Source organism: Spermophilus citellus, assembly GCF_964194105.1.
Source record: "Spermophilus citellus genome assembly, chromosome: 3".
In the NCBI taxonomy this organism is placed as follows: Eukaryota; Metazoa; Chordata; class Mammalia; order Rodentia; family Sciuridae; genus Spermophilus; species Spermophilus citellus.
This window is the reverse complement of record NC_138184.1, coordinates 134,248,858-134,263,697: the sequence shown is the minus strand read 5'-3', so window position 1 is coordinate 134,263,697 and position 14,840 is coordinate 134,248,858. Positions and strand designations below refer to the sequence as shown.

The window sequence follows — 14,840 nt, the reverse complement described above, 5'->3', positions numbered from 1 at the left end:
TCTCAAAATACTCTTATCTATTCTGAAAACACAGCATGAGCCTTCCTATCCAGAACATTGGGGTTCTGGGCTGGGAGACACAGGGGTATATTAGGAAAGCAGAAAGAATAAGTGAGCATTTATATAATAAGTATTGAGAACATGTGTCTTCTGTTACAGTACAGCCTGGCTTGTACTCCTCAAAACAGGAGACCATAGGAGTCTTGCCTAAGGAGTCTGACCAGCTTAAAAGAAAAATTCTAAAAAATCTGACATTAGGAGCTCTCAACAGAAAATGTGAGCTAGAACGTCCTACAACAATGCCCATAGTCAATGAGGCCTACCAACCTATACAATTTTCTACTCAGTTTCTTATCATCCATTAAATATGCATATTCAGTCAAGATTCCAGAGATTTGAGAAAAGCCTCAAAAATGAAAAGGAAAAACTGAATTTTAAAAAAATGCAAGTGGAAGAAACAAAGACTTCATGCAAAAAAAAATATATAGCTACAAAAATGGTTACTGATATCCTCAGAAATAAAATGGAAGATGTGACATTCATAATACAAGAAGAGGATGCTATTGAAGAACGAATATCCAAGAACAAATAGAGCCCTTGGAAAATGACAAACGTACAGGATGAAAGATCTGTTGGAAGAGGTGGAAAGCAGAGAAAGAGGAGAAAAGTAAATGAGAAGAAAAGGGTAATTGGACTGGTTCAGGAAGATATCATATGAAAAAGAGAAGCACTGTAGAATGAAAGAAAAAGAAAACCAAAAGAGAAACATCAGTGAAAAAAAATTAACTTCAGAATTCCCCTAAACCCAAAGATACAAATTTTTGGATTAAAAGGATCTAGAACAATGAATGAAAAGAGACTCAGATCATAACCCATCCTTGTAAAATTGAAGAAACACTGAGCTTAAAAGAAAATTCTACTGCTAGAGAGAGAGAGAGAGAGAGAGAGAGAGAGAGAGAGAGAGAGAGAGAGAGAGAGAGAGAGAGAGAAGAGAGAGAAAGAAGGTGTGCAGAAGGAAAGAGAGAGAAAGTTTCTTACAAAATTTCAAGAATCATAATATGCTTTTCAAAGGCAACATTTAAGAGTTAGAACTGAGTGGAGGAATAGCTTTAAAATTCTAAAGGAAAATCAATTTCCAGCGTTTCATATAATATCAAAACTAACAGTTCATTAGGTATATGAAGACATTTTCAGATGTGTAGAGTCATGATTATACCTCCTACAGACATTTCCCTCAAGAAGTTACTGGAGGATGTGCTGTATGCAATTGAGGGATTAAACCACAAATAAGGGTGATTTGCATCCAGAAAGCAGGAAATGGACAGCCCAGAGGGATGAAGGTAATCCTGGGATAAACATCATGGGAGAACAGCAGGTTATAGGCTCAGAGTACACAGCTCCAACTACAGGGAGCCCCAGAAGGAGAGTGATTTCTTCAAGAAGATGATACTGCTTCCATATCCAATATTTCAACAAAATGAGAAAAGGTTTATATAGTTCTAGAGTAGGGGGCTCCCCTGGCACCTAGAAACCTAAGCAAACCAATCAACATGCAAACTTACAAGATTCACAATTATCCTCTAAAGCAAAACAAAACAAAACAAAAATTGTCATAAAATGGAAATGTAAACTTCATGTCTTGGCTGTTAGCACTTATGTCACTAAAATATTGCCACAAAATGACTGTATGACTATGAAGGAACTCCATCAGAGGAAGATGCAGAAGAGAACTTGGAGGTAGGAGTAGAACACACTGTAATTTCTTACCTTCTAGAGATTGAGTCAATAGATACTGCTTTAGAAATAAGGATGTAGCATTAAGAACATCACATGCACTGATAACAGGGTAAAACTATAGAATGTGTTAAAAAAGAGATGAAAATATATATATACTTCTATGAAACAAGAAATGGATGCATGATAGTCGGAAGTTTTAAAATGGAAACCTGTGTAAAACTTCATTACTATTAAAATTATGTGCATTAATAACTGTTATAAATATAAACTTGAAACAATAAGGAAAGAATAATGATCCCTGAGATGAAACCTTTCAAAAGAGGTTTCTGAAGATGAAAGAGATGGATTGTGTCACCTGTCTTTGTGATTATGTGTATCTCTATTTGGATACAGGAGTGGGTCTAATCTTTTTATAAGTAACATGGGGAACAATAATGAAAAACTTAAAAGGAGAATTAAATTTATGAATATATTATGAATGTGTCAGATAATTCTAAATGCTAAAATTATTAGAAAATGTGCATGTCTTACATTTTGACATGAAGCATTCATCACAGACAAGCCTATTTGAGGTCATACTTCAATAGGTTGTCAGAGTCAAAACCAGGAGCTTGATGGCCACAAGGCCTGCCTTTTATATGGATTACACCTGGCTATCCCCTGGGACCTATAAAGAGGATGGGACAGTCCATCTTGTGGCTCCTCCTTCTCAGACTCCCAAGGAAAATGCTGCCTTGTTGGACAAAGTCAATACGTGGTTTCTGATCTTCCAATGGCGTTTTGCTGAAGAAGCATGAAGAGGGAAGGCTCTATGTATGAATTTTTTTTATTATTTTTTTAAAGAGAGAGTGAGAGAGGGAGAGAGAGAAAGAGAGAGAGAGAATTTTAATATTTATTTTTTAGTTATTGGCGGACACAACATCTTTGTTTGTATGTGGTGCTGAGAATCGAACCCGGGCCGCACGCATGCCAGGCGAGAGCGCTACCGCTTGAGCCACATCCCCAGCCCTCTATGTATGAATTTTGTGTGGCTCCTCTATGAAATCTTAGAAGAAGGCTCCTAAAATAGTCTGATATTTTCTAAAGACCCATCTCCTTAGTTCAAAACAATCCCCTTTACTCTTTTCCAGCAGCTGAATTCAGGGGATCTCTCAGATCAAGACAAATTCTAATTACTAATAGATCAATCAGCAAAAAGTAAAAGTTCACACTATAACTAAAAACACAAGGATTAGCTAGCTGAAGTCATGGAGAACTTAGCGTATGCCGGGCTAGTGCCCTGTATTCATATCTCATCATAATACTCCTACAGTGTTGCTAATTATTATGTCTCCATTACTCCATCTGTAAATAGTGGGGTCAAATTTTGTTCTGATGCTCTTCATTATATTCAACCAGTGGCATAGAGTCACACTGAAAAACCTGGCAGCATTCTCAACAGATAGATCTTGTTAGAAAACAGATTCCTTACCTGGGTAAATCCATTAAATGAACCACCGGAAGCCTAGACAGAAATGGAAATCAGAGTGTGTTATTTTTTTTTCCCATCACTTTGATAAGATTAGTAAATGACCATTTAGACAAGTCAGAGAATAATAACTACCACACATTTTAAAATAATACAAAAGGTTGCTGTGCATGAAAGTGCTGAGGAAATGTAAAAGACCATGCTGTATTATTTTAAATAGGCTGACAAAAAATGAAAGATTAATTTTACAATTATTGTTGGGATGTGGCTCAGTGCTAAGGAAAACTGACTTTCTTAATAATAATGAGAAGATGATTACAGATAAGAACCATGAGGGGTTAAATAGCTCTCTTTCTAGGACGTACCTAAAATCCAGAAGGAGCTTTTCAATTATTTCTATAATCCATCATTTTAATGAACAGCAATTATGGGACAGTTTCAATGGGCTTGGGTAGAAACATTTCCTGTGTTCTTATTAGAGTAGAACCACTTCAGAAATAGTAAGCAAATTTGTACTACTTGTGACTTAGCTCATTTTTACTACTAAGTAAAAATGAAAGTAGAAATAATGGACTCAGAGAATGGAATGGTAAGAAAAGATTCTTATCAATTTTCAATAGTAGTTATTCTGCTTTGGGAGATTTTTTTTTTTTTGGTCAACCTATTTGTGATTGGTTTGCACAGATTTGAAGAGGTACATGACAATCTGTCCAAGAGATCAATTAGACCTCCAAGCAGATAGTGATGGATAATGAAGTAGGTAAGAGACATTAGGAAAAACGGATCCTACAGAAGTCTTTGGCTAGTCTATGCTACATACTGGGGTAAGTACCTCGTCTTTATCAGCCTCTATTTCTTGGTACAACAGTCCATATCTCTGGTTAGCAATTTCATCTTCAGATAAATCTGAGTTGTTGATGTCATTGTCTTGGGAACCATCAGAACTCTCAGTGCTAGCGTTCCAGGAGGTTCCCAGAACCAAAGGTCTAGCTATCTCCTGACTCTGTTCTGGGCAGCTAGCAATGGCTTGTTCCCCACTTACATCTGTTTTATTCTCAACCACATTTAAATGTTCCCAGCAATTATCTATGGCTCTCATATCTCTTAGAGGCTGGTGGTTATTAGAATCCAGACAATTGGTAAATCCACTTGCTTGGCTATCTGGTATCCCAGGGAATTCTGGTACATCCATATTATTCACTGATGAATTTAAGGTTGGCTGACAGATTTGACCTGGATCTGTGTTTGCTATTCTTGGCAAGTTAATGGAACAACTATATCTCTCAGTTGTTGTGCTTTTCGACCCTTCTATTAATGAATCTTTTCCCTCAGATGAATACTGATCTCTTTTGTTTGCATCAGTTTTCAGGGAATAATTAAGGCTCATCCCAGACTGAACTGACACTTTTGTTGATAAAACAACATCCTGATTGCTATCTCTGTCATACCCAGGAGTATTTAACATATTCTCACACTGAATTTCTTTAACATCTGCCCTGTCCTGTGCTGGGTAATATATCATCGCATGGTTGGAAGGGTTTATTGAATTATTCTGTATGTCTTTTCTAGTTAAATCCCATCCCTCTGGACCAGCATCTTCAATATTAGATACAGAGTTGGTCCGGAGGAGAGGTAGAGTCAAGTTATCTGCATGATTGGCAGGTTTAGCTTCAGAACCTTCTGTATTTTCACAATTATTGATTATTACTTGAAACCCATCATGTGGCCCTTGGTCTCTGTTACCAAATTTGTCTTCCATATCTACTTCTTTCATGTCATTTTCTAATAGGTCAGTTTTCTCAAAATAATTTTCATAGGTCTTTACACTTTCCTTACAACTCACTCTTAGATCTTTCATAGTTTCCATTTCACTAATTTTGAAGGCCTCCTGCTCCTGCTCTGCTATTGTTTGGGGATAATCTACTGCTTTGTTTCCTGTACTTTCCTGTTCTTTCTCTTCAAATTCCTCTGTATCATTTACTGCCTTGTTATCAACAGTTCCAGTGTCTACCTGCTGACATGTCTCCACACCTGCCCAAACAGAATCTTGTATCTTCTGTTTCTCTTTTTCTTCATCTGACTTTTTAACATCTTCATAACCTTCTTTGAGCAGGCCAGCTATTTCCATGGCTGGCATCTCTGCATCAAGTAATTCACACGGCTGTTCCATCTCCATAGTAGCAGCAATGGTAATTCCAGCCCTGTTCACGGGCTTTGGGGACAGCGGTTCATTTCCACCTGGAGGGGCTGGCCCCAGGACATGCTCAGCCTGTTTGGCTACAGTGAACCAGTCAGCAGAAGAAAGTGTTATGGTGGATAATCCCATGTCTTTCTCTGCTTCAGAGAGACATGCAAAGTCTTCTTGAGTCATAGGTGGGTTAATTTCCTGGCTGACACTGTCTGTACTAGCATCAGGGCCCCAAGTAAATGCAACTATGTCATTTTGACATCTTTGAATTTCTTCAGCCAACCCACTGTCTGGAGTTTCCTCCATGATCTGGTTACACAGGGAAAGACTTTTTGAAGAGTCAGTCTTTAAAATATGCAGAAAAGCAAAGAAAAAGAAAACATAAGATGAAATAGACCATGGTAAGATTTGATGAGAAACACAAAGCTCTTCATTAGGGTAGCACCAGTTAAACAACTAGAAAGTGTTTAAATTAGTTGACTTAAGGTTAAACCTATGACTAGAAATTCCATGGGGGAAAAAAGTTCATTCTAAAATTCACCTCGTATATAAACAATGTTAAATATTTTAAATTCCAGAATTTTCTGGATATTTACTTACCGGCTGTACCAGATCAGTGCTTGTCTGTATGCATTAAAAAGAAGAAGAAGAAGAAGGGGAAAAATTCACTGGCAAATTAAAATCTCATGCTATTTAGAAACTATATTCTGCTGAAGGCTATTGCTTTTTTTGGTTTGGGATTCAATTTGACAACTGATTTCGCAGTAGAAAAGATTTGTTCTAAAGTTAAGACTGCTGTGGAAAAAGTATAATTGAAACACAAAGTCTCTGTGATTTTTTAGCATTAGCAAGGATGTTTTACAGCCGGTCCATTACTTCAGCTTTAGCAGACTCTGAAATGCAAAATTTCAAATAAACAAGCAAGTCTGAGAACACTAGAATAAAGATCAAGCACTAGAGGTCAAGAAATTACAGAGTATCATATACTCTGACACAGTTATCTGAAGAAAATCTTCCCCAAACTCATCTTTCACTTGGTTTCACCTTTTGAGGTAGGTCTATGGATGGAGAATGATCTGATATTAACCACTGTGACTCCCTGAGGGACTCTCCTGATGTTCTTCCCTGGACCCAGAAGTCATTTTCTGCACACAAGGAAAAATCCCTGGGATGTTGAAAAGATTAAGAACTATGAGCAATTATGTTCATCGTGCATTCTTACTATTCCTAAGAAGTTTGTCCTCTGAAACAGTCAGAAGCTCCTTTTATATAATACCTTCCTCCTCACCATACCCCTCCCAGCTAGGGAAGAAAACGTCTTTACAGCTTCAACTAAAGGTATGAAATATGGGAATAAAAAAAAGGACTAAAGACTCTGCATTGTTCCCTTAATCTCCAAGAAAATTAATATAGAGTTGAGGCTAGAATTCAAACACCCTGAATGTCAACCCATCCATCACTTTTTGTGAATACACAAGTAAAACCAACTCACTACAAAAAAAAAATATAACTTAGTCACAGGTGGTTTCAACCTTTCAACTGATAGCTTTAGCTCTTCTCTTGAGAGCTTTCCCTGATGCTCCAAAAATCCTAAAGAATGCAGTATAAACCTGCTGCTCCAGAAAGGAAGAGGATGGCCATCATTCTTTGAAGGGGAAAAAGTAACAATGTCATTTCAGAACACAAGACCCACTAAGGAAAAAAAAAAAAAGAAAGAAAACATGAAACTCAAGTTGGGTTCTTAAGACCACATAAGCAGAGTTTTTCGAGACAAAGGCCCTTCCCTAAGAGATTCCAGGCTTGATACAGGTGCCACTGGTCTCCTAAATTCATGGTACTAATGTAGCACCACAAAACTCTGTTCTAATCTCTTCCTCAACTCTAAATTATGGAAATACTCATCCTTGAACATCAGATTAATGGAGTAAACACCATCAGGAATAATATCTACTTTTATTGATACAAACCACCGAAAGGGCTAAACACTCTACAAATATATTATTATTTAATTCTCTCACAAACCTCTCAGGTTGGTGTCATTATCCTTATTTTACAGATGAGAAAACCAGAGGCTTGGAGAGTTTTAGAAATTGCTCAGAGTCACAAGATTGTAAGTACAGGGTTAGGAGTCAAATCCAGAGTAGTGTGGATCTAGAGCTTAAAATGTTATTAACCAAGCTTCATGAAATATAACAATGGAAAAAAATGTTTCCCGTCACCTTGCATTTTCCCATCCACACTTGACCTATATTCTATTTGAAAGCAACCACATGTGTGCATGCCTTTCATTACACTTGCTCCTCTGGCCAGCAAGGTCCACAGGAAAAGCAAATGGATACAACATCACATTCTTGACCCCTAGTGATCCAGCAGCTGGGACCACTGAAACACTTTTGGCTCCCAGGATCTCTAGGTTCCTGATATACACAGAAGTGTTGAGAGCTAAAGATTATCCTAGGGGAATATGCTATCAATATATAAGGATCTTCTTTCCATCACAAGTGAAATAAAATGTAATAAGATTTCCAAATTTTTATACATCATCATGGCATTTGCCAGTAAATGGATGGAGTTGTAGAATATCATGCTAAGTTAAATAAGCCAATCCCAAAAAATCAAAGGCTGAATGTTTTCTCTAATATGTGGATGCTAATTCACAATGAGGCAGGGGGCACTAGAGAAGAAAAGCATTATCTTAAATTAGGTAGAAGGAAGTGAAGAGAGGAGAGGGGATGGGATGTGGGGATAGGAAGGATAGTAGAATGAAACAGACATTATTACTTTATGTATATATGTGTCTGCATGACCAATAAGATTCTACAATATGTACACTCAGAAAAATGAGGCATTATATCCCATCTATGTATGATAAATCAAAGTGTATAAATGCATTCCACTGTCTAATTAAAAACTTAAATTTAAAAAAGATACAGAGTTATTAAAGGTCTTACCGTCCATAAGTCCCAGGGTAATGTCTGAAAGGAAGCATACAAAAATATTATTAGTATATAAATTATAAGCATCTGAAAAAAATACATATGTAAAGACAAATACAGAAAGGTGATCAAAGTTCTTGAAATTGCACACTTTTTTTTTAAGCATATGGTAAAGCACTGTTCACAGAACTTCTTTTATAATGGAACTGCTCCATATCTTTGCTATCCAATATGTTTTCCACTAATCACATGTGACTCTTGGGCACTTGAAATATGCTGATGTACATAAACAAGTTTGAAATTTTACATAGTTTTACTTAAGTTTAACTCATCACATGTGGCCAGTAGATACCATATTGGATAACAAAATTCTAACCAATCTGCCTTTTGCTATGTAAGTAGAAAACTATAGGTGAAATATGATGAATGGGGTTACTTTAACACACACACACACACACACACACACACGCACACGCACACTCACACCATTAAAATAAACAAGGTGTCCAGATATTAGAGACTAATTATCACATCATTAAAGAAATAGAGATCTTGGGCTGGGGATGTGGCTCAAGCGGTAGCTCGATTGCCTGCCCGGGTTCGATCCTCAGCACCACATACAAACAAAGATGTTGTGTCCGCTGAAAACTAAAAAATAAATATTAAAAAAATTCTCTCTCTCTCTCTCTCTCTCTCTCTCTCTCTCTCTCTCTCTCTCTCTTTAAAAAATGAAAAAGAAATAGAGATCTTAATCACTGCTAATGCTATTCCTCCATCACATTCAATAGGATATATTATGATCATTTTGATGGCAAATAAATCCCAGAAAAGTAGTTCTTCAATTTGCTAAATTAGATAACACACAGCTAAAATAATTGGTAATCATGTAAATTACCAGGGTGCCCACGAGGACATAGGAGCAGATTACACTTATTAGTGAAATTTCAATTATAAAGTCTATTGATCCTGAGGATTGAATCCAGATAGTTTAAGTGACTTCCACTGTGGGTGGGAAGACTAGGGAAGATCTTTCTTTCTTATTTCCTTTGTGATTGAGAATCACTGCTGAAGCCACATTCCTTCATATCTGTGTTTTTGAGGCCAGATTCATGTTCACCCTCTTGTTTGAGATCACTAAATGTGAACAGAAATCTAGAAAGCCTGGCACTCCCACTTTAACTCATGGTTTCCAGAGGAGATTACAGATGTTTCATTTGGATTCTGTACAATAGAGAGTAGATCCTGTGTTTCTAACTGATTCCCCCATACCATGCACATAACACACTCGGCCTGGGCTCAGTTTAACTGCACTGAGCTGCCTTCCCTCTATCTCTATGCAGCTTCATTTTTCTCCGGCTTAAAACTGTCTCATAGAAAAAGAGACAGCAGAGTAGAATTGCTCCATTCGAAGGCACACTCTTTTTGTACATGGAATCCTGTTTTATCTAATATGCATTTTCTGATTGTACAGATGGTTCCTGCTCCCTTGCTTCACAGGTCCTGAAGAAGTATAAACCATGTAAGACAGTACACATCTCTGCATATTGCAGACAGCACCAGTGTTTTCTGCAAAAGAAGGCAGCAATAGGAAACACCATGCTTATCACTCCTCAGGATCATGAAAGGATGTGTTAGCTCACATGGACACTGCAGAGATCACAAAATGAGGTGTTCTGCTAGCAGCAAGAACATCAGTTGAAAACAAGAGGTCAGCAATGGGTAAAGAAGATAACGTTGAGTAAGGTAGAAGGAAGGCCCGCAGAGTCTAACTGCCTTGGGCTTACTGTCACTCAGCCTAAGCATTTCTTCTTTAGAGAAAGAGAAGAGATGTGATTGGAGCTGGACAAGGAGACTACTCTGCAGTGATATGACTCAATTTCAGCCCCCAGGAGACCAGAGAAATTTATTACCAGGCCCCAAGGAAAGACTCCAGGGACACACACAGAGTTTGCCCTGCCCACAGAGTGTTTCCTTTAGAACAAAGACTTTTGAACATATAATCAAAGTGGGGATTTTTGTTTGTTTCATTCTGAGAGAACCCTTTAAGCAGAGAATGGTAGTGTACATCTGTAGTCCCAGAACTTGGGAGGCAGAGGGAGGAGAATCACTTGAGCCTAGGAGTTCTAGGCCAGCGTGGGCAAGATAGTGAGATCCTTAAAAAAAAATCTGTCTTAAATTCACACAAAGCTGCATAATTTGTGGGTTAATTTAAGTTGACATAAAAGATGTTTCTCCCTTGATTTAAATTAACAGACAGAAATACTATGGAATCTCACCCACTATTTATAGCATCCACTGCAGAAACTTTTGCTTCTTCCATAAAAATAAGGAATTTTGCAAGGTGGAGGAAGCCCCCAAGAATTCTGTTATCTGCATACAACAGCAAAACTTTGAGAAGGATGTGTACGTGATTACCTGGACATACATTTTCTACTTTTCTTGACTACCAGGTAGAACCCTCAAACTTGCTAAGGTCTACTGCTCCAACTGTTCCCAAAATATATTTTAGAGAGTATTCCAATGAATGTTAAGAAAATTTTGATTAAAGCAGTTCTACTATCAACCAAATTAGGGAAACTCTAAGTTAAACAAATAGTTCTGTAAGTGTGTGTTTATAGTTGCATGACTTCTAAGTGCCCTTCATATTCTAATGCATATTGTTATTAATTTCCTATGAGAGGTTCAGCTTCCCAAAATATTTATCCAAGAGACCCATTATTTTGCAAGACATATTTAAGGTTAGTGTCTGGCCTAGTTAATTGGCTACCTATTATAATATTAGAATTTTACTGGTATTATTTTACAATAGGGAGGCCTTTAGGTACCCAATCATATTCTAGAACAAAGAGCATGGATTAGAGAAAAGCCTTATTTATCTAGGTCCATATTGAACAATTTGTTTCCCAATGGTTTACTGTAAAGTACCAATAAAGCTTCATGACCAGTAAATTGAGCTAAGTCTTAATTTCACAATAAACTTTCATTAATTATTTTATAGTATATTCTAGCATCTTTGGAATTGTGCAAATTCAAATGTGAGGCTCCAATAATATCTGAAATATTGATATATGAGCTAGGAGCATAGATCAGGGATATAGCATGTGTTGAACACACGAGACTCTAGGTTTCATCCTCAGCATCAAAAACAAACAATAAACACAAAATTTTGAGTCCATTTCCTTCAACTAACATAGACAATTGTAAACCAACCATATTCCAGAGAAATCATATGCAAGTCATCAAAGCACCTGCTATCAATATCTCTGACAGAGAATCTTTTTACAAAAACTATTGGAATTTAGAGCAAAGAAATCATCAGCAAGAATACATTTGGATAAGGAAGGCTAGTTCAGATCAAACTGTAATCAGGATTACAAAAGGGGATTTCTGCAAGGTGGAAGATGAGCACAACACTATTAAGTCCAGACTCTCAAGACTTTAAAACTTTTCTATTGGGTCATAATCTCATGGTTATTTCAAATATGCTTTAACTTGCAAAATGCAATGAATAAAGTAGAGAAAAAAGAAAGAAGCATAATAAGCCCAAATCCAAAATGAAAATTTTATTGAGAGAACTCATACAACATTATCATGGAAGCTTGGACACTTTTGAGAGCAAATGTTCATTACTCTGTGAGAAATAATTCCTGGGAAAACAGGAATGTATGGTTATGCTAGCCCTGTGGGAAGAGAAAACTAATGGTAGGGGGAGGTAGGGAGAATAATTGATGTTGAGGGCCAAGGATATAGCTCAGTGGTACAGCACTTACCTAGCTTGTGCAAGGCCCTGGGGTCAATCAATAGTACCAAATAAATAAATAAATAGAATAATTGATATTGATAAGATCCTCTTTATACCCTCCCTTCCTATCAGGAAATATATATTAATTGCTATGGTTTAGATTGGTGTCCCCAAAAAGCTCACATGTGAGACAATGCAAGAAGGTTTGGAGGATAAATGGTTGGGTTATAGCTTTAAACTAATCAGTGAATTAATCCCTAATGGGTTAACTAAGTGGTAACTGGAGGCATGTGGAGTGTGGCTGAAGCTATGGTTCATTGGGGATGTGTTTATGAGATAAATATTTTGTATCTGGAGAGTGGAGTCTTTCTCTGCTTCCTGATCATCATCTGAGCCACTTCCCTCTGCCATACTCTTCCTCCATGATGTTCAACCTCACCTTGAGCTCTGAGGAATGGATTCTGCTGTCTATGGATTGAAATCTCTGAAATCATGAGCCCCTAAATAAATTTTCCTCTCCTAAAATTGTTCTGGTCAAATCTTTTAGTTGCAGCAGCGAAAAAGCTGACTAAAACACTGATCAAAGATAATAGTCAATTTGAAAAAGACAGCTGTCATTGTTTTTTATTGAGCTTATGAAGGTTTATGAAATATCATTCTCAAACATCTATAAATCACTTGATACCTGAGACATGGGTGAGTGGGTCACTCCAGCAGAACCTGCAGATACCACCTCAGGCTTGAAAGGGTCAAAGTCCAGATCCAGTAAAGTCTCCTCTTTCTTCACCTCAGGGACTTCATTCTGTTAAAACCAAGCCAATAATGAATCATCTTAACCTGATTCAACTTCATGATATATCCCATGGAGATATCCTCTAAGATAATTATTCATCTCCCCCAAACATACTCTGATAGTTTACCATTTTGAGGCTCATCCATACACTTCTAAATTCACTCATGTGGTGAGAGAGGAAATAACTAACTGTTCCCGACTAATCTAGATCACAACGGGGCATGTTTCAGGCTCCAGTTCCTGTTCTTTGTCTAGTATAAAGTCCAGTCAACAAATAATGTCTTTGAGAGGTGTTCTAATGCTTCTCAGACCCAGGGATCTCTTTCACTGTTAGCTCAGAGAACTCAGGTCAAACAGTTAAAGATGAAGAAAGACATAAAATAGGTCAAGACTTATACCATATTATAGTGACCCTCTGTTGTGATGTTCCTAGATGAAGCCAAGGAAAGAGACCAATGTGTACTGCTGACCCCATCTCACCTGCCTCATCCCCTCAGAGTGCCCTATCCCTTAATTTAGTTGATCCATTCTTCATGCATATTATTGTTTCCACTGTTTGTACATGAGAGGGAAAGTGAGAGAGAAAAGAAAGAGAACTCTCTGGGAGAGAGCCATGCCCCCTAACATTCTCTGCAAAATGATCCCCGCAATAAGACACAGGATGAAAGTCCTGCTATGATAGTAACAAAAACCTAAAATATTAAGCACTAACACTTGTTCATTTACTTGTGGTATCATCACATAGGCAAAAGACATGAGCTTGAAGTTTGTCTAACCCAGGCTCAAGTTACACTGTACAGGGTAGAACTGAGCCATAATACCCATGAACTATGCAACAATGAAGAGAATTGCAGTTAGTGTCACACAAATTCAAATTAAATGTTTTTCATATTGGATTAGTTTCACTTTTGAACATTTTGTCATCTTGAAATTAACAGGTCACACCAATGGGTAAATTATTACATGAACATAGAAATGTTTGGTGCAAGATATTTAAAGCATAGATTTATTTCCATTATTATTGGTCATGAGCATTAACTTTTCAAAACTTAAAAATGGATGAAAAGCTGGGGGGAAGGTGCAATAGATGATAGTTCGTTTAGCATATCCACACTCACTGTGAAAGGAAAGCTCTGCTTATATATCAGGTTATTAGCCTTTTCCATTTTACGGCATGATTGCTCATCATATACTTTTTAAAGTTTTGTAAGGACAAATAATTATAATAATTACAATAATTATAATCACAAATAATTATAATAATTATAATCACAAAGCCAATTCTATTGTCCTGTATTCAAATTATGCATTACTTTTGTTTTTCACCAATTTTTGTATTTGTATTAAAATTATATATTTTAACTTACACTTAAGAATGTTCAAGACATTGCTCTAAGAACTTGATGTATCTGAACATCACCCATGTCAATGAACTTTGGTGCAATCTAGTGATGTCAATATTATTGCCTTTAAAATGGTGATTTTACCATATACTCCAAACTGCATTTTATCTGCATTGTCCAATATAATCCCTACACAAAATCAAGTGGGAAATGATAACAGTCCCCACTTGCAGGAACCAGAAGAGGTTGAACAAGGCCATCTATTGCCCTATTCCTATGCTGCAGTGCCGGACCGCATCAAGTCGCCAATGACTCCAGTGCCTTCTGGGCCACTGCTGATCTCACATCTCTCAAACAGGGACCCCAAGGATCTGCAAGTTCACCATATAAATTATGACACACAAATATGTCCTTTATTCCTTCATGAGCCTAAATAATATACTTAAGGAAGCATGAATGAAAATTCAGAGATCATGTATGAAAAGAGGATTGCACTACAGTGGGCTATGCTCAGACTTTGGTTGAGATAATCTGTACTTACACCTCAATTTTGCAACCTGCTATGTGCATCTCCCTGAGCTTCATTGAGACTTATTTTCTCCATGCATAAAACAGTGGTAACAATACCTAGTA

General features: G+C 37.1%; 1 protein-coding gene across 2 annotated transcripts in view; it reads right to left on the bottom strand.

Moving 5' to 3' along the window:
- AMPH (amphiphysin) overlaps positions 1 to 14,840 on the bottom strand; it is a 217,876-nt gene that overhangs the window by 33,274 nt on the left and 169,762 nt on the right. The window contains exons 12-16 of one of the 2 annotated variants that reach the window (XM_081287269.1): positions 12,757 to 12,873; positions 8,345 to 8,368; positions 5,994 to 6,017; positions 5,241 to 5,738; positions 3,209 to 3,241 (exon numbers count right to left, since the gene is read on the bottom strand). In XM_081287269.1, the coding sequence (XP_081143395.1) occupies positions 3,209 to 3,241; positions 5,241 to 5,738; positions 5,994 to 6,017; positions 8,345 to 8,368; positions 12,757 to 12,873 (696 nt within the window). The remainder of the gene's footprint in view (positions 1 to 3,208; positions 3,242 to 5,240; positions 5,739 to 5,993; positions 6,018 to 8,344; positions 8,369 to 12,756; positions 12,874 to 14,840) is intronic. The other variant, XM_081287268.1, reaches the window with a different exon arrangement.